Source organism: Ceratotherium simum, chromosome 15, assembly GCF_057802395.1.
Source record: "Ceratotherium simum simum isolate JZ-2026a chromosome 15, ASM5780239v1, whole genome shotgun sequence".
Classification (NCBI taxonomy): Eukaryota; Metazoa; Chordata; class Mammalia; order Perissodactyla; family Rhinocerotidae; genus Ceratotherium; species Ceratotherium simum.
Genome location: NC_141914.1, coordinates 16,514,119 through 16,535,110, shown reverse-complemented (window position 1 = coordinate 16,535,110; position 20,992 = coordinate 16,514,119). Strand labels below are relative to the sequence as shown.

The 20,992-nt window shown below is 44.8% G+C and overlaps 1 protein-coding gene across 3 annotated transcripts in view; it reads left to right on the top strand.

Annotated features, from left to right (window-relative positions):
- The first annotated feature begins 3,699 nt into the window (after positions 1-3,699).
- DRD3 (dopamine receptor D3) overlaps positions 3,700-20,992 on the top strand; it is a 34,002-nt gene continuing 16,709 nt past the window's right edge. For all 3 annotated transcript variants that reach the window (XM_004436564.3, XM_004436563.2, XM_087439624.1), the window contains exons 1-2: positions 3,700-3,969; positions 13,869-13,981. In XM_004436564.3, the coding sequence (XP_004436621.1) occupies positions 3,700-3,969; positions 13,869-13,981 (383 nt within the window). The remainder of the gene's footprint in view (positions 3,970-13,868; positions 13,982-20,992) is intronic.

Here is a 20,992-nt window from a genome sequence, read left to right as displayed (position 1 = left end):
TTAACAATAAAGGCCACAATATTTCAAGTACTATGTGCCAGACATTATACGAGATCCACGATTCTCAGTAAGGAGAGCAATTTTGCCCCTCAAGCGACACTCGACAATGTCTAGAGACATTTTTGATTGTCACAACTTGGGGAAAGAAGAGCGCTACTGGCACTAGTGTGTAGATGTCAGGGAAGCTACTGATCATCCTCAAATGCACAGGACATCCCCCCATGACAAAGAATTATCCAGCCCAAATTGTCAATGGTGCCCAGACTTTACATTTATAATTTTGTTTGATCTTCACAATAACCCTATGGAGTAGATATGATTATTCTCATTTTGCTGATGAGGAAACCAGGCTATCGTTATGAATTACTTAGAGAGTGATTAAGTTAATGAATTCTCCACCGGGCTCTTTGCTTCTTCCTACCTGAGACCAGTTACTATCTGTTATCATATCTATCAGAGGGAGAAAGAAACGAGAAAGCCCAGCCCAGCTCTGTGTTATATAAGCAAAGCTGGTTTTAAAAAAAAAATCTAAGGAGGGAGGAAGTTGAAACAATTAGCTGAGAGTCGGGGAGTAATCCAGCATCTCACTCATTTTCTGATTTCATCTCCCACACCCACAGCTCATCAGGAAATCCCTGGACAACTCAGGCTTACCCCCACCTGCTGCTATAAAGAATCTAAGACCAGAGACAGTACAATGTAAAAAAAAATAAAACAGATCAGAAATCTATGCAGTTGTGATTCCAATACCCGGCTCAAAATTGATTTTCAGAGCTGAGACTTTCCCTTCATATAATTAGTCATTGACACTGAGCTGTGCTATTTTTCAGTAGCTGTCAAACCTCAACAGAGCAAAATGTCCAGCAAGATGGTAACAAGTATCCCAAGGTTTTAGGCTTCCTTCTTACCTGACAGGTGAGATGAAGCAAAGGCATCATTAGCCAACTGCAGACCCCAGGAAAGAGTGATTTCCGGCCACTGCTTCCCAAGGTAGCCCAGTTGCAGGAGAAAAGGCATTCTGGGAAACATCCTTGAACAATCAGAAAGCATTGTATTTTTCCAAAAGCTCTTGGCAGCGGCAGTGCTATCTCCTGGGTAGTGACTGCCCTTCTCCAAATAATGAGAAAATTATAATTATTATCAAAAATTATTATTATGTTTTAAAACATATTGAGTGCACACAGTGTGCCAAGATAAAGAACTTTTTTTTTAAACAAATCTGTGAATTCACTCCAAGTTGTTCGCCTATTATAATCATTTGTTCATTTTAATATTTTCACATTCCAGGCTGAAACATTTCAAAATGAGGCACAAAATGACAGCCATGATGAGGCCAATCTCCTAATCAAAGGAGAGCTGCAGATACCAGATTGAGAGCAAATCCTGGCTACCAAGCCAGCCTCCACCTCTGCCGGGGCTTGGAGCAAGAGTTCCCATGGAGGTTCATACACTCCATGTCTAAATATTTTAGTCAACACCAACAAACTATTGAGTAAAATGTTTAATCCTCCTGCCTTGACAAATATACCTTCATAGCAATGTGGAAGGCCAGGTTTGAATTTAGGATTCCTGAGCCCTTAATTAAGAGTTCCATACAAAATGTGAGAGGGCAAGAGAAGCCATCCCCCAGCCCCCATCCTGTCCCAGCAACACTGTCCTCTTCTCTCCCCACGTCAGGCTACATACAAGCTATTCATCTGAGCTCCCCCAAAGAGCTACCACTTGAGCCAAGTGGCCCCACATGTTCATGGCACAGTCCACCCCCAGGGTGACCAATCCAGAGCAAGGCCTGTGCTGCCCTGGAAACAGGATCCAAGCAGTTGGGGCAGAGAATTCTGTGATCTTGGTACCCAGAGTGTGGTCTAGAATGGGAGTGTGGACTCTGGGTGGACCTGCTCCTTGGCGCTGTGGGAGGTATGACCTTATCCTGTGGGAAATGTATACCCAGAGGGAGTCCAGAGTGGGACCTTCTGAAGCAGAGAGCCTGGGGCAGAAGTCATTCTTCCCCAGGTCTCAGGGCCACACTGTAGGCTACAAGACTTGTGTCTTCCCCCAACACGAGGCTTTGATGCACTGCTACCCTTGGCATACAGGCATTTCCATATTTTCCTTCAGGACATGGTGACTTTTGTCCTCCACAGATACCTAAGACCTGGGCTCTAATTGCCCAGAGCCCCTTCTTCAGGGCTGGCCCCAACAGGCTGGTGTCACAGGGACAGCTAATGGGCTTTGATGCTTTTCTCACTCTAAGTCCCAGGTCCCCACAGTTTGAGGATTGGCTCTTCTCAGTGGGATAGTGACATGACAGTTGTTATGGCTTTCAGGTGCCAAAGGAGAGCGTTGGAAGAATTAGAAGGCCTGCATGGTAGTTCTGCCACTAATAAGCTGTGTGACTTGAGACATGTTACTTGTCTCTCTTGGTCTCGATTTCCCTCTTTGAAAAGTGAGGGAGCTGGACTAGGTCAGAGGTTGAAAACTGGTGGTGCATAGGTCATTGGCCCGTGGATGTGGGATTTTTTTGGGGTGGGAGGGGGGACTTCATAGGGCTTAAACATTTTTTTTAATTGGTAACCAATCTTTAAAAATTAGGAGATGTCAAATAAAATTCCACACATGTATTTTCCCTAAGTATAAAAACCACTGTACTGCCTCTAGACTCCATTACTCCTGAGATTTTCTCACTCAACCCAGTAGCCCCAACCCACCATGCCCAATGGAAGATATGAGAGTCAGAATGGGAGGCTGAAGGAAGTGATGGGAGACAGAAGGAGGTGGCAGGGGGAGGCAAATGGGGAGAGAGCATGAGAGGGAGGAAACAGGAAAGGAGGATGAGAAGCTAAAAGAAAAAGACCAATAAGAGAAAAAGAGCTAACATTGTACAGCTTTCTAGGTGTCATGGCTGTCAATGTCTTACATATGTAATAGCTCATTTAATCCTCACCAAAACCCTATGGGATGGGTTCCGTTATTTTCCCCATTTTACAAAGGAGGGAAATAAAGCTCAGAGAAGTGAAGCAACAAGCCCAAAGACCCCAGGAAGTGGCAGAACTGGGGTTCTAATCCTGACAGCTTCCCACATCACTCAGAGTCCAAGGGCAGTTCTTTCAATGGCCCTGCACAACCTCTCAACCTCACCCCCTTCCTCTGCCCCTGTCTCACTTGGCTCCAGTCACACTGGTCTCCCTGCTGTCCCTTCCACACACTAGCCTGTCCTGCCTTTGTACCTGCTGTTCCTTCTGCTTGGACAACTCTTCCCCCAGATAGCTGCATGGTCGGCTTCCTTGGGTCCTCCAGGTCTTGACTCAATTTTCACCTTCTCCACGAGGGCTTCCCGACTACCCTAGTTAAAAATTGCACTCAGACACCCTACTAACACACACAACCCTTGCCTTCTCCTTATCCCCTTCCTTGATTGCTTTTCTCCAAAATACATACCGTCATCGAAATATGACATCTTTTATTTACCTTGTTTATTACTGTCTTCTGCTCTAGAATAGAGGATCCATGAGGGCAGGAATTTTTATCCGTTTGTTCATTGCTGTATTTCCAGTGCTTAGAACAATGCTCAATAAATATTTGTTGAAGCAATAAGTCAAAACAGGTACCCAAGCAGCCAAGCTCCAAAGAGCAGATTTTACTGACATTGTTTTCTGTCTCCTCCTAGGAAACCTCTTGGGGTCACACCTCTCCCTCTGGGCTATGGCACCTCTGAGCCAGCTGAGTGGCCACATCAACTCCACCTGCTGGGCAGAGAATTCCACGGGAGACAGCCGGGCTGGCCCACACTCCTACTACGCCCTCTCTTACTGTGTGCTCATCCTGGCTATCATCTTCGGCAATGGCCTGGTGTGTGTGGCCGTGCTGAGGGAACGGGCCCTGCAGACCACCACCAACTACCTGGTGGTGAGCCTGGCCGTGGCGGACCTGCTGGTGGCCACCTTGGTGATGCCCTGGGTGGTGTACCTGGAGGTGAGTGGGCCCCAGGTGCAGGCTGCCCATGTAGTAACTGTACTTATCTTTGTCTTCCCTGAGCTCCTGGCCTTCTGCGCTCAAAACACTCCCTGCCATGATCCGGGGACTGGGGAAGGAAGGAGAGCTCCTGTCATCCTCCCTTTAACGAGGGAACTGAAGCTCTTCAGGGCAGCCACCATCCAGCATTACTTGCCCACATCAGAACCTGGGAGCTGGGAATGATTCTGTTCCCAGGTCTCCAGCATCCAGGTGACTGGATGTGAGTGATGGTATACTCTCTCTGCCAGTCATGTCTCAAAGATGTGGGGGATTGAAGGAGGCAGTCCAGTGGGCATCTGCATCAGTGTTTCAATGTATATGGGGTGAGGGTGTGCAGAAAGGATGTTGGGGTGGTGGTAGAGGAAATTATAGAAAAACCAAAAAAAAATTTTTTTAATGAACGAGAGGAAAAGAGAGAAATACTTTTTGTTCAGTTGCCTCGGTTTTGGCTCTTTCCTCCTGGATACTGGTTCTCCACTGACTCTGCTACCAAAGAAACAAACCAAACCTTTAAATTTATATTTTTGATGCCCCCATTAATAGTACAGAGACCTCGCCAGTCAGATAATGCAGCAGACCCTGGAGAATTCTTCTGCAGAGAAACATTTCTTAAATTTGAAAGTATTTTCATTTGAAAATGCAAAACAGAGTCAGGAGGTGATCAAGACAAAACATCCATCTGCTAACAAGGAAATTGGGGTGCTTACACCTGCTCAAGAAACAGATATTCTTAGCAGGGAAACATGCAATTACTGAAGAGGTTTTTTTAAAAACACCTTATATACTATTAATATTTCTCCTCTGCACTGTGTATCACTCTAAAGAGATATCCAATGAGTGATCGAAATGATGCTATGATTAATAGAAATTAAAATTCATCAAATTAATATCTCAGTTAGTATTAATAGTGAAGATGACAGTTAATTAATTATGACATATCACAGGAGAGCAAAAATCTTGAGCATAGACTGCCTAGGCTAGTACCCGTATTAAAGAATGACTGAAAACTAAAATTAGATTTGTGATCTCAACAAGGAGACATAAAGGAGAGAAATCAAGAAAATAGAAAAGAGAAGGAAAACAATAAAAACAACTAGGCTGATTGGGATAGATTTAAAGGCTAAGGGAATACTCAGAGAAAAAAAATATGCATTTATTCTTCCCAGTTAGGACAATCCTGATGGCAAAGGATCTTGTCATTATCTTGACTTTTCTGTCAACCCAGTTAGGCTTGAAATCAGAGGCTATGTCTTTGTTCTTTTTTTGCTGTAGTCCAAACACACTACCTGGTATATAATATGTGCTAAATAAATATTTGATACATGAATGATTAAATGAATCTGTTCCGCAATGTATGCATTAGATGGACATTCCCACTTATATCATCTGCTGTATATCTATTGTGACAGTGAATTAACTTTTTTTTACAACCAATAGTAATGAGATTGAAAAGGAGTTAGAAGCATGTGATATTTCTGTTCAAGAGTGAGGCAGACTTTAGATACCACAAAACAGAATGGATTAGTCAGTGATTCATAACACCATCACCATCCCCAAAGTGTTTTTGTCCATCCCTATGCATGACAAGGATTCTTAAGTCTTCCAGAAGAAATGCAGGAAGAGGACCCTCACTCTAATAAGCGTTTCAATTGCCTCTGAAATAAAACCAGGCTTTTGGTGTCTGTAACAAAGCCACTCAGGGGTACTCTTGGGGTGTCCATTTGTGACTGCTTCCTGAACTCTAGATGGGCCACATTGGAAAACTCTGTAGATAATGGTATAGGCAATGGACATTGTGACTTTTCCGCACAGGACACCCGTGGCAGCCCCTTCTAGCCACAACTGCCAATACAGACGATGCCCCATTCTACTGATGAGCGTAGAAGAGCAACTGAGCCCTCAGACAGCTGGCATGAAATCTTGCCAAATGTTTAATGGACTCTGCAGTTTGGATCCACAGGTTTCCCTCATCAGAAGAATTCTGGTGGAGCTCTTTGTTTCCCCTCATAAAAACCAGCATGCCCTCTGTCCAACAGGTAATTTGGTGTAGGTGTTCAGTAATCAAGAGCATGGTCAAATAAACCTACAATCACATGAAGATGATTTGGGAGAGCAGAGACATCTCTCCACTAGGAAATGGGCATTGGGGCCTCTTTTGGATCCTACCCACTTGCTTCAAGGCTTTAGTTAATGCAACTTAATATCTCTGCATCACTTTCTCCAACAGTTAGCCAAGGGGATGTCTCATTAAAAGATAGATATGACTTAAAGTAGTCATCATTAACAGATGACCAGTTAAGATATTAGAAAGTTCTAGTCCAAAGGACCAAGTCCTCTTATCACACCCCAGTATATACTTTTCTTAGTCTTAAATGCCTGCCTGTTTACATGGGCCTCAGAAGCAGATGGGGTACCTTAGTGAGAGAAAAGAACACTTTGAGCTCTTAAAGGGACTGTGAATATATAAATCCATGTGTTTCAGGAAGAGCAAATTGTTACTCTCACTAACTTGTCCTAATGATGGTGCAGTCTGAGTAGCTAGTCTAGTAATTACATTATTAAACCTAAGAACCCTTTGAAAAGAGGAAACGAAGTAGTGTTGACCACAGAGACTGCTGTATGATCAGGCCCCCCAGGAGGATAGGGCAGACATGAGAAGAACACCATGTGCGGGCCAAATTAGCTGCCAAATTCAGAGCTTCCTGTGCTTTGATTTCAATACATCCGTCTTCTGTGAAGGGAATATTGGCTCATATTGGCCAGACACCTTCCTTCGAAGGAAAAATTGGCTCATTTTGCCAGACACCAATATATATGTGTTAAGAATGTTTTGGCTGTGAGCATGGAAAATTTGACTAACTATGGCTTAAACAAATAGGAGTCATTTTTCTCACATAACCAGAATTCTGAAGGAAGGCAGTTGTTGATTAGGTTGCCCCACGGTGTCATCAAGGACCAGGTTTCATCCATCCTTCCTGTTCACCATCCTTGGCAAGCTGGCTTACTTCCTCTTGTTACTCACAAGATGGCTGCCATAGCCCCCAGCATCATGGTTTTATTAAAAAGTAAGATGGGTGGGGACAGCAGGAAAGAAAAGGAAAAAAAAACTCTTTCCCTGGAGTGGCTCAAGGTATCTCCCTAAGGGACTTCACTTAAGTCTAATTGTCCAGAAGTGGATCATAAGGCCACCTTTAGCTACAAAGGGAGATAGAAAAGAAAAGTGAAAATGTGGGTTTTATTAAAAAAGAAGATGTGGGGGTGAGGAATTGCTGTGAGGTAGGCAGTAAAATGTCACATAACACTGTGTCTATGCTGGGATTCACTGGGAAGAATGTCATTCCATCAAGAGCTGTGCTATGAGAAAGACTCAGAACTGGGAGTCAGAAGACCCAGAATTAAGTGAATAAAATGGAGGCGACAACTACACATTCCCTAACTCACAGAATTGATGTTAGGCTCAACTGTCATCAACTAGAAAGTGCTTTGATAACTAAAAAGTGTGATCCATAAATATCTCAGTTAAGACACTTTCAGTTGTATGCAAATGAAAACTTAACTCCAATGAACTTAAACAATAAAAAGAATGCATTGGCTCTCACTCTAGGAGCTTTAAAAGTCCTGTAGAAGGGTGGGCTGCAGGCACAGTTGGAATAGGGCTCCAGCTCCATCTCTCTACAATTCTTTCAGCTCTGCCTTCTTCCATATATTGGCCTTATCCACAGTCAAAGGGTAAGCTATAGGCTTCACACGTGCACACCACACCATTCACAGCAAGAGAGAAGGGCCATGTCCCAGAATTTCTAGAAGTGTCAGGATGTACTTTGACTGGACTGACTTTTGGCACATGATTTTCTCTGAACTAATCACTGCGTAGAAGGGTTGGTTTAGCAGAGGTTATGTGTTCCTTCCATGGAACGCATCAAAGATTTGCTCAAGACTCTCATGGATTCCCAGTGGAATCCAAGGACTATCGGAAAGAGGGAAGAGGACAGTCAGCAAGTACACAGCACAGTGGTTTTCACTGGTACCATTCTCATCGTTAAGGCACCCAGGAGCCTGGGTTTGGGCGGTATATACAGGGGGACCAGCCGGGGCCAGTCACTGACGCTCTTCAGGTTTCTCTATCCTCAGGCCTAGCAGAGAAGTTCAGGACAAAAACCGTGCAGGCTACCTCAGAGCAGATTATATTCCAGAGGGCCCTGGCCTGGCTGTCTCTTTAATCCAGTTTGCAGCATTTTCTCGAAAACTCTTTTCTGTGCCATACCAAATAGTTCTATGTCTCATTGCTTCTCAAGTTTTTAATTTCCTGCTTTAGAAGCTGCAGTCTGTTGGCAGCTCCCTCTCCAAGCACAAACATCTCATTTTGTTCCACTTGGTTAAGCACCTTTTGTGATGTTTAATGCACTTATATCAGGGCAGCAAGGCAGCAGGAGCAGCCAGGGAAACATTTGGAATACTAAACTCTGAGTACTTGAGTCCCAGTATGGACAGGAGAAAAGACTCAAGGATTAAGTAAAGCAGACAAGCAAACAAGAACAGGGGGCGTTCAGGCAGAGAAACTCCCACCAAAAGAGTGATCAAGGTCAGGAAAATGCAGCACTGTTTGGGGAGAGAGGAGCCTTTCGCCTTGTAATGATACTGATTATTAAAAATAAGAGCCTGCTTTTAAAATAGGCTCCTCCGTGACTCTTATGCAACTAAACTTTGAGCGGTTCTGAGCTAACCTTTCATCACAGGGAGCTGCTCGTTCAAAATACAGACAGTTGAGTCTACCCCAAATCTACCAAAGTGGAACTTCCAGGGGTGGCCCTGGAAGTCTATAATAATTGTGACCAGCCCCTAGCTCCAGCCCCACTACCATGCCAAGTGATTTGTACCATCAGCTGGCCACCTGGTACCAACTGCCATTGAGGAACCACTAATCTGTAAGACTCCCCTTTCACAGATGGAAAAGTTGGCATTCAAGGAAGTGAATCCCCTATCTTGTCCAACAGCAACCCCCTCCTGCAAAAAAAGAAAAAAAAAGATTTCAAATGTGGCAAATGAAAATGGAATGAAGAGGCTAATTAGAGAAGTAATTCCATCTTTGCCCTTTGGCTATCTCCCCAAAACAACTAAAAATCCATTCCTTAGAGCAGGAGTTCTTAATCTGGGGAGTCCATCAACTCGGATGTAAATAAAATTACTTCTTTATTTTTACTAAGCTAAAATTTAGCACTCCTTCAGTTATGAATGTAGGCATCAACCTACAGCAGGAGAAATCCTTAGTGTCACCAGGAGAAAACACAGATATTTATATTTTCAAATCGCATTATGGTTGTTACAGGCACCATTTACACTCATCAGCACTTTTCAATTACAGGAATTTTGGACCTGCTGCTAGGTCCTGTCATTTAATGCATTATTAAAGAAGCACGTATATTTAAAATACTTTAGTGACTAGATTTCAATATAATTGGTATCCTTTGTTATTCATTGTATTTTATTTTATACATTTTAAAACATTCTTCTGAAAAGGGGACCATGAGGCCAAAGGGATCCATGGGACAAAGCATGCTTAAGGAGCCCTGTTTAGGGACAATCATTTCTGAAGATAATGTCATGACCCCCGCACCACCCTGGCCAGAGTTTCCCAAACCTCCTGGGCAGTAAGAATCACTGGAGGGTCTTATTATTCTGAGTGGGGCCTGAGAATCATTTTGTTTAACAAGAGCCTCGGGTGATTTGGGAAATGCTGCCTTATAATCAGTAAATTTGGGAAATGCTGCCTCAGGCTATGTCTGTTGAAAATCAATAGCCAACTTCAGTACCTGAAGACACTCTTCTTGCTTACTCCCACCTTCTGTATTGCCAAAGGGAGTCAGTTATATTCATTAGCAAGTGAGAGTAACACCACCTGGCTGCTGTATAATTCTGAAGTGAGTTATTCATTAGAACTTAGGAGAAAGGTAGACTCATGTCTCTAAAGAGCCTTAAATCAATCAGATTTTTTTTTTTTTGCTTTTTTCCTGCTTTAATTTCAAAAATCACTTCACCTTTCATGTTCTCCCAACACCTTGTACTTGTCGCACTGTCAGCATGTATCGCATTGAATCATAGTTATTTTCTTAGTGTCTATCTCCTGGGCTCTCGGTGCGCCCACAGCCATTCACACATTACTCCCCCTTACACGTGCACACTATGTTCTGAGGCCCTGGTGACAAAAACAGGTCTAATTCATTTCAGAACACCCACCCAAGCAAAGTATCAGGCATATAATGGGCACTCAGTAAATACTGGATATATGGGTGGATGGAGGGACAAATGCCAACTCTCCTTCCTCCCATGATATTAGACCGAAGTGAAATGCTACATTTCCCAGAAGTGGCGTGTCAAGGTGCTGACCTTTGAGAGGTAAAAGAGAGTAATCGTTAATATTAAGGGTTTGAAATTCCAGCTCCTTTTCCTAGCTATGTGTCCTTAGTCAAATTACTCAACCCCTCTCAGTTTCCATTTATTTATCTATAAATTGAAAATAATACTTACCTCCTCGGGTTGCTATGAGATAATGTGTGAGAGTTACTTAGCACAGTTCTTGGTCCTCACTGCTCTTTATTGATCACTTACTGTTATTGACTTGGTGTGGAGGACTCCAGTAAAAAAAAAAAAAGTATTTCCATTACACATCCTGCCAATTAGAGACTGATTTTAATGAGTAAACTCCACGGAAGGCTGAGTGATGGCACCTTAGTGGGAATTACCTTAATCAGCTAATCAGATTGTTTTCTCCTTGACACTTAGCTGAGATCAAAGAGAGAATGGGAATTTTGATGGTAGAATTGGAGACAGGAAGATGGGATAGCCAGAATGGGGTGGCACGGTGGGGTCGGGAAGCCAGAGGACAGCTTGAGGGCTTCGGCCATTGGCGGCTAAAGAAGCAAAGTACCCAAGAAACCTGCCAGGTGGGTCCTTCCACAAGGCTCCAAAGTCAGCAGCCACCACTACGTTGCACTGTGATTTTGCAACCCTGGGATAGAGGCAATCAGAAGGAGGTGTCTCATTCCCTAGAAGGGAGATGATGCATCTGTCACACAATCTTGATGAGCAGCTGGTTTTCTCCTTTTCCCTTGTGTCCACCCATTTCCATCCCTTTCCAACAGCTGCCCTCTCCTCGCTTGACACTTCCCTAGAGCAGAGCGGGTAACAACTTACATTCCAATGTCCTGTCTGCTTCTACTAGTTGTGCCACCTTGGGCAAGGTGCTGAACCCCTCTAAGCTTTAGTTTCTTTCTCTGCAATGAAGATAAGAGTAGTCCTCTCTCATAGGATTATAACCAACAATAGACGCCACGTACGTAAAGTGCTCTGCAGAACGTCAAGACTTAGTAAGCGCTTGATAAATGTTAGCTATCAGTATTAATACAGATTATGCCAGAGACCATTCATTCTTTCAGAATATATCTGCATGCCGGGCACTGCTCTAGGAGCCAGGATGCAGCAGCAAAGATGTAAATGTCCCTGCTCCTAGCTGATTAAGTAACAGTCATTTAATCTCCTATCAAGCGATTGTATAATTTACTCCTATCAAGTAAGGGTCCTCAAAAAGCTTTAAGAGCAAATACAATAAAAAACAAATTCAGTTTTCAGAATCTGAAGTTTCAAAGTTATAGAAATTGCTGGAATGGGTCATGTGGGTCAGAGACCCATGTAGAGTAAGTTCTCAATAAATGTTAGTTTGTATTAACAATATTAGGATCTCATGATGATCTCTAGTTGTTTTATTGAAGAATGCCTTGCTTCTCCAGTTCTTATAAGTTCTTCAAGGACAGGACCTGAAGTATACTTATTAAAAACCTCTTAAAACACATAACATACCCTCCGTCTATGAACTAAGTATTAGGGGCTTCCCAAGTACTTGCTTTATGAACGAATGAAGGAACGAACACACACTCATCAAGCACGGGAGTTTGCTGTTGTTCTAACTACCCTCTCTCACCTACACTGCCTCCCCAACACACATACACAAACAGGCACTCAAAATTTTGCAAAAAAAAAAGTGGTTTAAGACATAAATTACACAGTAGACCTACGTCAAAATGAGATTTAGTATGCAAAACTCAACTTCTACAAGAAGCTTTTACAGCATACAACTCTCCTGTGTACCGAGCAAAACCATCTTTTATTCTCCTGGATCCCTTAAATCATTGTGTTATTATGACTATACATCTCCCTTTTAAAAAGTTTTTCATTCTCAGAATTCCTATAAATTCATATTCGGCCTTTATTTATATAGAGAGCCAAATGGTTGAACTAAAAGAGAGAAAGTAAATCCACAACCAAATGAACAAAAGTAATGATTTCATCGCTAGTTTGAACTTTTCATTGTTGCTTTTAAACAAAATATCTTCAGTCAGAGTTTCTCAGAATAGAGTCTGGAGATGACCAAATATAGGAATAAATTCGGATGCTGAAAAGAAAAGAAATCCAAAGGAAAAGAAGAGATTAAGGAAGGGGAAGGAGACAGAGCCTTTCAGAGCCTTGCTTTGGTGCTAAGGATAAATCAGGAATGAATAGTAAAGCGGGCTGATCATATAACAAGGATCTTGGATGAGAACAACTAGACGAGGAGCAGCACTATTTTGCGCACTATTTGGACAACACCTGTTTTTTAACTTGAGAAGCTACTTCAGAGGCTACTGTACCTATTTTTTACTCCCCTTCCTCTTAAGTAGCCATTGGGCCGGCCCAGTAGGAGTATCACAAACACCCAGCCACAGCCAGGGCACAGAGTTTCACAGGTTTCTCCTTGAGAACCACGGTCCCCAAGAACGCAGCCCCACGGGTGGGAAGCTGGCAATGCACAAAAGCCCAGGGCCCAAGAGGGGCGTTTGTGGACATTCTGAAAGTGATGGTCTCCCTGACACATCTCTGTGGCTCAATTAGGTTATGGGAAAAATTTTTAAATACAATAGAAATGTGCTAGAATATAAATTAAATTACCTAAATTGCTGACTTTTTATAGATGTTACTCAGAGGAAATTATGGAGCTTGGAACACAGATGTAAATGCATGAGGTCAGAAGCATCCTCACTGATTCTGTGAGCAGTAAAGAGGATCCAGGTCCTTTCCTGGACCCAGCCTTTCTCCCCACCTCTTGCTGATTAGGACCGGGGTGTTGCAGGCAGGCACACTGGCTCACACTCATTTTACATAGGCTTTTATAGATGTTGTTCCAGGATGCTTCCAAGCTTTAAAACCAGAGCAGATAGATTTTCATTTTGGAGTTGTTTTATGAAAAATGTGTTCTCAGCTTATTTCCTGGGTATGTGGTGAGCTCTCCACCGGGTAGAGGGTTCAGAGAGGCAGGCCTGGTGCAGTGCACAATTCTGGCGGTCACCCGGGCTCTTTTACCACCAGCTGGGCATCTCTGGGCATATCACTTACCCACGATGAGCTTTACTCGCCTCCTGCGTTTGAACTAGATCAGTGATTCTCAAACCTTGGGGTGATGGGGTTGTTTTATTTAAAAATGAAGATTCATGGGCACCTAGATCCAGATATTCTGCTTCAGTAGGTCTAGGGAAGGATTTAGAAATCTACGTCTTTAACCATGGACCACACTTTCAAAAACACTGGACTGATTTGGAAGATGCCTTCCAGCACTAACGTTCTAACATTCTGTGAGTTTGTCCTCTTCTGGGTGACCAGTATTAGGCAGCTTGGGACTCCCTCGATGTGTGTCTGCCCTTGGTAACAATGATGTATCCAACAGGGAGGGCGTGTCAGCATCTGTATGGGGCAGCCTAGGGAAGGCAGTAGAATTGATTGGGTTGTCCCTTCACTGGGGAAACACTAACATCCTTGTCTCTGACGCCCAGGTGACAGGTGGAGTCTGGAATTTCAGCCGAGTTTGCTGCGATGTTTTCGTCACCCTGGATGTCATGATGTGTACAGCCAGCATCCTGAACCTCTGTGCCATCAGCATCGACAGGTAGGGCTGGGCTTCCCCTTCCAGGCTTAGCGGAGAGGTTGCCTAGACCAGGTCGTGTGGGAAACCAGCCTCGGGCAGCTACATCTGCTGTATTTGAGGCAAAGGCTTTGCATTTGAGGACTCCGGGGTCACTGCCAAATAGAACTTACCACTGAGACACTTTCTTTCCTCTCTTTCTTTTAAACTATGGTTTGCAGGTGAGAAGAAACCTCTGTGGCAGGAGAGAAATAATTATCCTATAGGCTTTCCTTTCCCCCAGGTCCCTAAAGAGGGTTCAGTTTTGTTCTTCCACCATCCTTCAGGGCTTTTGTGATTCCTAACTGGCAGAAAGGGGGAGGGGGGCATGGAGGAAAGGTGAGACGGTTGGGAAGGAGATTTCCTGTCATTATTTTGTTTGTTTTTGGCAAAGGGAGAGAGGAAAGGTAGGAGAGAGAGAGGAGAGAGAAAAGCTTGGGAGAATTTGCAAGGAGGGAGAGAGGAGAGAAGTGGATGGGGGAGAAAGGCAATTTTAGGAAGTATGGCTATGATCTATTTATTTATTTCCTTCACAGAGTTTAAGGGAAACAAGTAAATAATGATGTTTTTTAGAATTGCATTTTGGTTGCTGGAGTGGATTTCTGTGATTTTGACTCGACTCTGTGCATGTTCCACCTGAGTAACATGGCTTTCTCTCCCTAAGACGGCACTGTCCTGGCTCTGGGTCCCTCTGCTCCTCACTTCCCCTCTTTTGGCTTTCTCTCCTCTTCCCCTTTCCCCTGCCCAGGCTTAGATTGGCCATGGCTCCCACGGACATCACCAGGCCCGCTGACAGCCCTGGGGAAAAGAAGTCGCTTTCTAGCCTATGGCCTCTGTCGCCAGTCAAAAGCCTTCAACCTTACCTCCTCTGAGTCCCCTCCCTGCTCCCTTTTCCACATTGTGCTGAGGCTTTGACATGCATTAACTCATTTCGTCTTCACCACAACTCAGCTACTATTATTATCTTCATGTCCAGCTTCCTAGGGTAATTAAGGAACTTGCCTGAAGTCACACAGCTAGTATGGGGCAGTGCCAGGATTTGAATTCATGTCTGTCTCACTCCAAATTAATAAACTTAGGCTTCGTGCTAAGCCTCCTCAAATCTCCAGCTACACCCCTAATTTCTCACAAGTTCCAGACCACATAACTGCCTGGAGATCCCCTAGGCTCCTACAAGGCAAAATGTTAAAAACCAAGCCATCAAACCATCACAGCACCAAACCATCTTGACTTGATGATCTCTTATTGGCAACATCATTCTTCTGGAATCTTGAGTTTTGTTTGGCTCCTCTCTATCCCTCATCTCCTACATCAAAGCATCCAATACTTATAGATGCCATTTTTGAAATTTTTTCCAAATTTGCCCCATCTTTCATTTCTTATTGTGCCTGTCTATTTTAGTCTCCTATGATCTCTTGCCTGGACTTCTGCCACAGCCTCCTTACTGGTCCTCCACTCTCAGAATTATTCCCCCAGAAGTAAAGCCCGAATGTCCATTGCCATACTCAAAAGCCTTCAGTGTCTCTTTGGCCCGTGGAATAAATATTAAAATTGCCTTCACAGCCTAGGTTTCAAAGTTTTCCACAATATAGCCTCCATCTACCTTTTCAATCTCATCTCTATCTGGGTTGCCCTATATTCCTTTCTTACTCCAAGGCCTATCACACCTGCCCCTTTTCCATGAAGCCCTTCCAAATGTGTACAGCTTAATTCAGTCTCCCCTGAACTCTCATAGTCTTCCTCTGTGACTACATCAGGGCATCTCCAGCCTGCCTGTTGCTGCAGGTCCTAACGGCGGTCCTCTCCATTCTCCGCATTTGATGTTCACATGAGCCAGGGCTGTGCCCTCCATATCAGCAGCCCTAAACTTCCTTTCATGTGCTGAAATGAGAATTTTGAACAAAGAATGCACATGAAAACCCTATCCTATAGTGATACTGCAAACCAACCAGTCAGTTGGATGCTCTTTTGACTTTTATCACTTGATTGGCTACCCAACTGAGAAGGAAAATTAAAGAACGTGTCCATAATGCTGGAACTGATACCATTAAAGAATGTGTTTAAAAATAAAGGGATATGGTTATATAACTCTGTAAATATACCAAAAAATATTGACTTGCACCCTTCCCTTTAAATGGATGAATTGTGTGGTATGTGAATTATATGTTGATAAAGCTGTTAAAAAGTAAAGGGATAGTTAGGGATTTTATAACATGTAGCTCTCTGGGAACAGAATTTCTCTTATAACATCTAAGTCTTTAGTGTGATTTCCGGACATTTAGTACATGATTTGGGGAATATATTATTTACAGAAGAAATGGACGGCATCTGGTTTGCAATATCATCACTTCCACCACCCCCTACTCTTATACTAGTCTTGCGCCTATTACAGAGCCTTAAACAAAGAATATTAAACTGAATTCAGTGGTTCCTGCCTGAGGGTAGGCAATATTTACACTACAAATACGCACCTTCAGAAAGAACGTGGGCCAGTGGGAGAAGATCAGCCTTGGAGGAGGGAGAGAAGACCAGCATAAAGACAGCTTCTAGGAGATGCTCTGGGATAGCCCCCTCCCAGCCTCCTACTTCCTGACCCTACTCTCTATCCTCTTTGAGAGTGTGTCTATATACCCTACCCACACAGATCACACACATGGGGCTAGCGGGTGAGGCCATGCGGATTGTGCCCTACACTGGGGTGTGGGAACAGAATTCAGCCAGTGCTTCCTTTGCCAAGCCCTGAGTCGACCAAGAGAGGGTGCCTTTTTCTAATTTGCAGAGCACCACTTTGCTGGCAGCAGCCATGCTTAATACACACTTCTACTTGCAGCACTTAAGACACAACCAACAAGAATAAACCTTGAATTGGCTTCTGTCCTATTCAGGAAAACTCGCGGAATGCATAGCACTCACCTACCTGAAACCTGAAACCGGAGGCCAAGCCAGGCCCTAGACCCCAGTGGAGAAGGATGCTCCCTTCTCGGGTAGTATGTCTATATGAACCAACCCCCACCAAACCTCAAAATGGAGCCTCCTCCCTATTCTAGGAACGAAAATTGGCCTTGGAAAAGCTGTCTCCATTATCCTTCACAGCAGTTTGCAGTACACAGCATTAAATTCTGTTCATGTGATGCCAAATAGCTGGTCAATTCATTAAAAATGCAGTCATTCACGCAGACCTTTGGTCTTCACACAATGCTAGTCACCAGTCTGACAAACTTGACCAAATGGATTCAGCATTTTCTGGTCATGAAGCCCTGGTCTGTAATAACAGGGTAGTAAGAGATAGGAAAGAAAAGGAAATGATAAAAAGGGGTTTTGAAAGCAAGTAATACTATTGTCATTAGATTCTTAGGCACAGCTCTGGAGGCTTGGATTAATGCCGCCTTTTCTTTTTTAAGAGCAGAGTGGGTGAGCACAAGCCCCCACCACCCCCTTGGCTCCTTGCCTCCCCAGCTGGCCAGACCCCTCCCACCGCATCCTGGGTCAGAACTAACTTGGGGAGAGGGCTGAGAAAGTGTCAGAGGAGGAGGACACGATCCGGAGCAGTGAGAATTAGAGTCCTCCTCAAGGAGCCCGGGCATAATGCAACCAAATTCATTCACCAGGGAGTTCTTTAAGTGGCTCTCAAATGGCACCCATCACATAGGCAAGCCTCCGCGTCTTTGCAGCGAGCACAATAGGTACCAGATGAGTCACAGGCACCTTGGATTTTTCGTTTGCATCTAAATAAGCACTTTATATTTGCAACAGGCTTTCCAGTCTTTTGCAAAAAGCTTTCTCCCTCAACAATTCCACGAGGGGAGTCCACAGAACTAAAGATTTATTGAGCCCCCTGTCTGACCAAATAAAAGGTGGTGAAAAGCAGCCCTCACAGAGCTCTGGGGCTCATTAAACCCGGGGGGGGTTAGACTCAGGGCCTCCCACCCAGCCCAGCCTCCTTCCTCCCCAAGGCCAGCTCCCTCAAGAGGCACCCTTGTCAGTTCCCCCATACACCTCCCACCCTGGGAAAGGGCTCCAGGAGGAGGTCGTATTCTTCAAGGGTCCTGAGACCTTCAGCAGAACGACAAGCCCACAAACCCCAGTCACAGAATTGGATGTCAGAAGGGGCATCATAGTTTAACTCTTTTGTGCAGAAATGTTACATGCTTGCACTGGGTCCTGCAGACTCTTAGACAGGCCTGGGACTACAATCTGAGTCTCCCAACTCCCCGGCTAGCCTGCTCCAATGAGTGGCTCCTTCACTGGCGAAGGTGGGGATGGAGCACCCAAGGATAGTGGCCTTGGTGGCAGCTATCTCTCTGGCCACGCTGGCAGCCCACCTCTCTAGGTGCTATTTCCTTGGCGTAAACCAGATGCATTTCCTTTGTCTTCAATGCCCTGGCTACCTCCATGCTAATCCTAATTTGCCTGAGTCTAAAAGCAACAACAATAAAAATGGCGACCATTACCATGTGCCAGGCCTTGAGAGCTTTTCAGTATCGCTCACCCTCACAACACCCCAGTGCAGTAGGCAATATCCCCATTCTGCAGAGATTCTGAGGCTAGACTGTGTAGGTGAGCTTGCCAACATCATGCGGCTGGCAGGTGCAGGAGTAGGGATTCTGTCAGCCTCTTCTACCCCAGTACACCGCCTTACACAGAGACCCTCAGCCACACTCTGGGCCCCGCAGCTCTGAGCCACACTGCCTGGCTGCAAAGCCTGGCTCTAGCACTTCATAGCAATGTGACCTTGGGCAAGCCAATTAACCTCTCTGGGCCTCAGTTCCCTTATCTGCTTAGTGGAAATAATAGCAAAAGAGTTGTTACGAAGACTAAATGAGTTAATATTTGTAAAGCACTTCAAACAGTTGCCTGGCACATAGGAAGGGCTATCTACTTATTTGTTTGATAAACAGATCAATTTGATGTTCCCTGAAAATCAGGAATAAGGAGCAGACATCCATAAACTCATTGGTATGAACAGTCAAGATCCCTTAGACTAGCACAATAACAATAATACTGTTTTTTTGAATGTTTAATAGATAACAGGCATTGTGCTAAAAAACTTCACAGAGATCATCTCATTCAATATCCATAACAGCTCTATCAAGAGGAATCTTTGTCTCCATTGCACAGACGAGGAAACTGAATCTTAGGGAACTCAAACCTCCGGCCACGGCTACACAGTTATGTGTGAGCTGGGATTCAGACGCTCATGAGCCTGCTTCCAACACTCACGGATGTAACCGCGTTGCACACTGCCAGTGTTGCAGCCACGCCAGAATGGGGCCAGAGAGCTAGACGGCCAAACACAAGGGGAGGGGGCCTGGCGAGGGAGCGACAGGGGCGGCGAGCACAGAGTGTGCCTGGAAGACGCCGGCAAGCGCAGTGACCATTCGGAGGCGGTCCCAGCCTCCCGCTTGCGTCCACGCCCAGCCCTGCCCTCGCCTGCGATGGATCCGGGAGGGGCCCAGAAGCTGAGCAGCCTTAGGAATTCAGCGTCCCCGCAGGGCTCCAGGAACCAGGGGGCCGCTCTTCCCTCCCTGCCTGCGCGCTGGGCCCGGAGGGCCCCCAGGTGAGCAGTGAACTCCTCACCCCGGCCGAGCTGGCGGAGTTCTTGCTGCATTATGGTGCCCTCCGATGGCTGATTCTGGAACAGCCTCTGTCTCAGCCCTTGTGGCAAGCTTCGGGCGGGAAAAACCCTGGAAGCAAATTTGGGGGCCTCATTTATTCTAAAAGTTCAATCAGGTTTGAAAAATAATGAGAAAAAAAATGTAACAGTAGTAAATGTAGTCTCATCTCTTACTTCTTACTCAAGTTAACATGAATTTTTGACACAGAAATTTTCCCTAATGTGGACTTTCTCAAACTTGTCTAATCACAAGATGCGCTTGGTTGTTAAAAATACACATTTCCATGTTCTACTCCAGAAGTACTTAATCAAAATATCCAAGGGCATGGCCTGGGAATCTGTATTTATTTATTTAATTTTTGTTTTTTTGGTGAGGAAATTTCGCCCTGAGCTAACATCTGTTGCTAATCTTCCCCTTTTTGCTGAGGAAGATTAGCCCTGAACTAACATCTGTGCCAATCTTCCCCTGTCTTGTATGTGAGTCACCACCACAGCATGGCTGACGAGCGGTGTAGGTTGGCGCCAGGGATCCAATCCCGTGAACCTGCACCACCAAAGCGGAGCAGGCCAGAATTAACCACTACGCCAGAAGGCCAGCCCCAGGAATCTGTATTTTAACAGGACCTCCAGGCAATTAGTAGAATCAAGCTAATTGAGGAAACTCAGTTCTGGGCAACCACAGTGCTCTTGAAGTACAAACCACCCTTCAGTGTCACCTTTCTTGAGGAATCCCTTGTCCCCACAAGACCTCAGAGAATTGTCAATGCCCTTGAGAGGGAGTGGAGCACCCAGGAGACATGCTGGCCTGGCATATGGGAGACCTGGCTCAGCCACACTAGCTGAGGGACCCTGGGTCATCACGTAACCTCTCTCTGTCTCTGATTCCTCCTTTAGAAAGTGGAGCCAATGTTCCCTGCATTCGCTGGCTCATTAAATTAATGCGAGCCTCCAAGGAGTTGCTGAATGTTAAAATGTACTTAGGAAAGTATCTGCTCTTGGTGGTGGGCTTGGAGCCAGCTTGTAATGGTTAGTGAGAGCTGACTGGCAAAGTTTTAGGAATTTTTTGAGCCAGTTAATAAACCTTTGGTGTAGCTTGAAATGGGCAACGGTAGAAGTATTTGCACTATGGAAATTGAGAAGTGGTACAAATTAGGGTTTTTTCACCCGGAGAACTGGTTGTTAGTCATTTAGCAGCACGCCACTGAATATATGGGATGGTCAAGCTCTTTTACACCAAAGGACATTATGTAAATGGAAAGCCTGGGCCCAGCTGCAGGTCTGGACAGGAGGAAGTGGGTCATACCTTCCCTCCTCAACCCTCCACAGCTCTTTGGCCATGACAGCTGCAGAGCTCAAGTCTCAGCCTCTCCCCCAAGGAGACA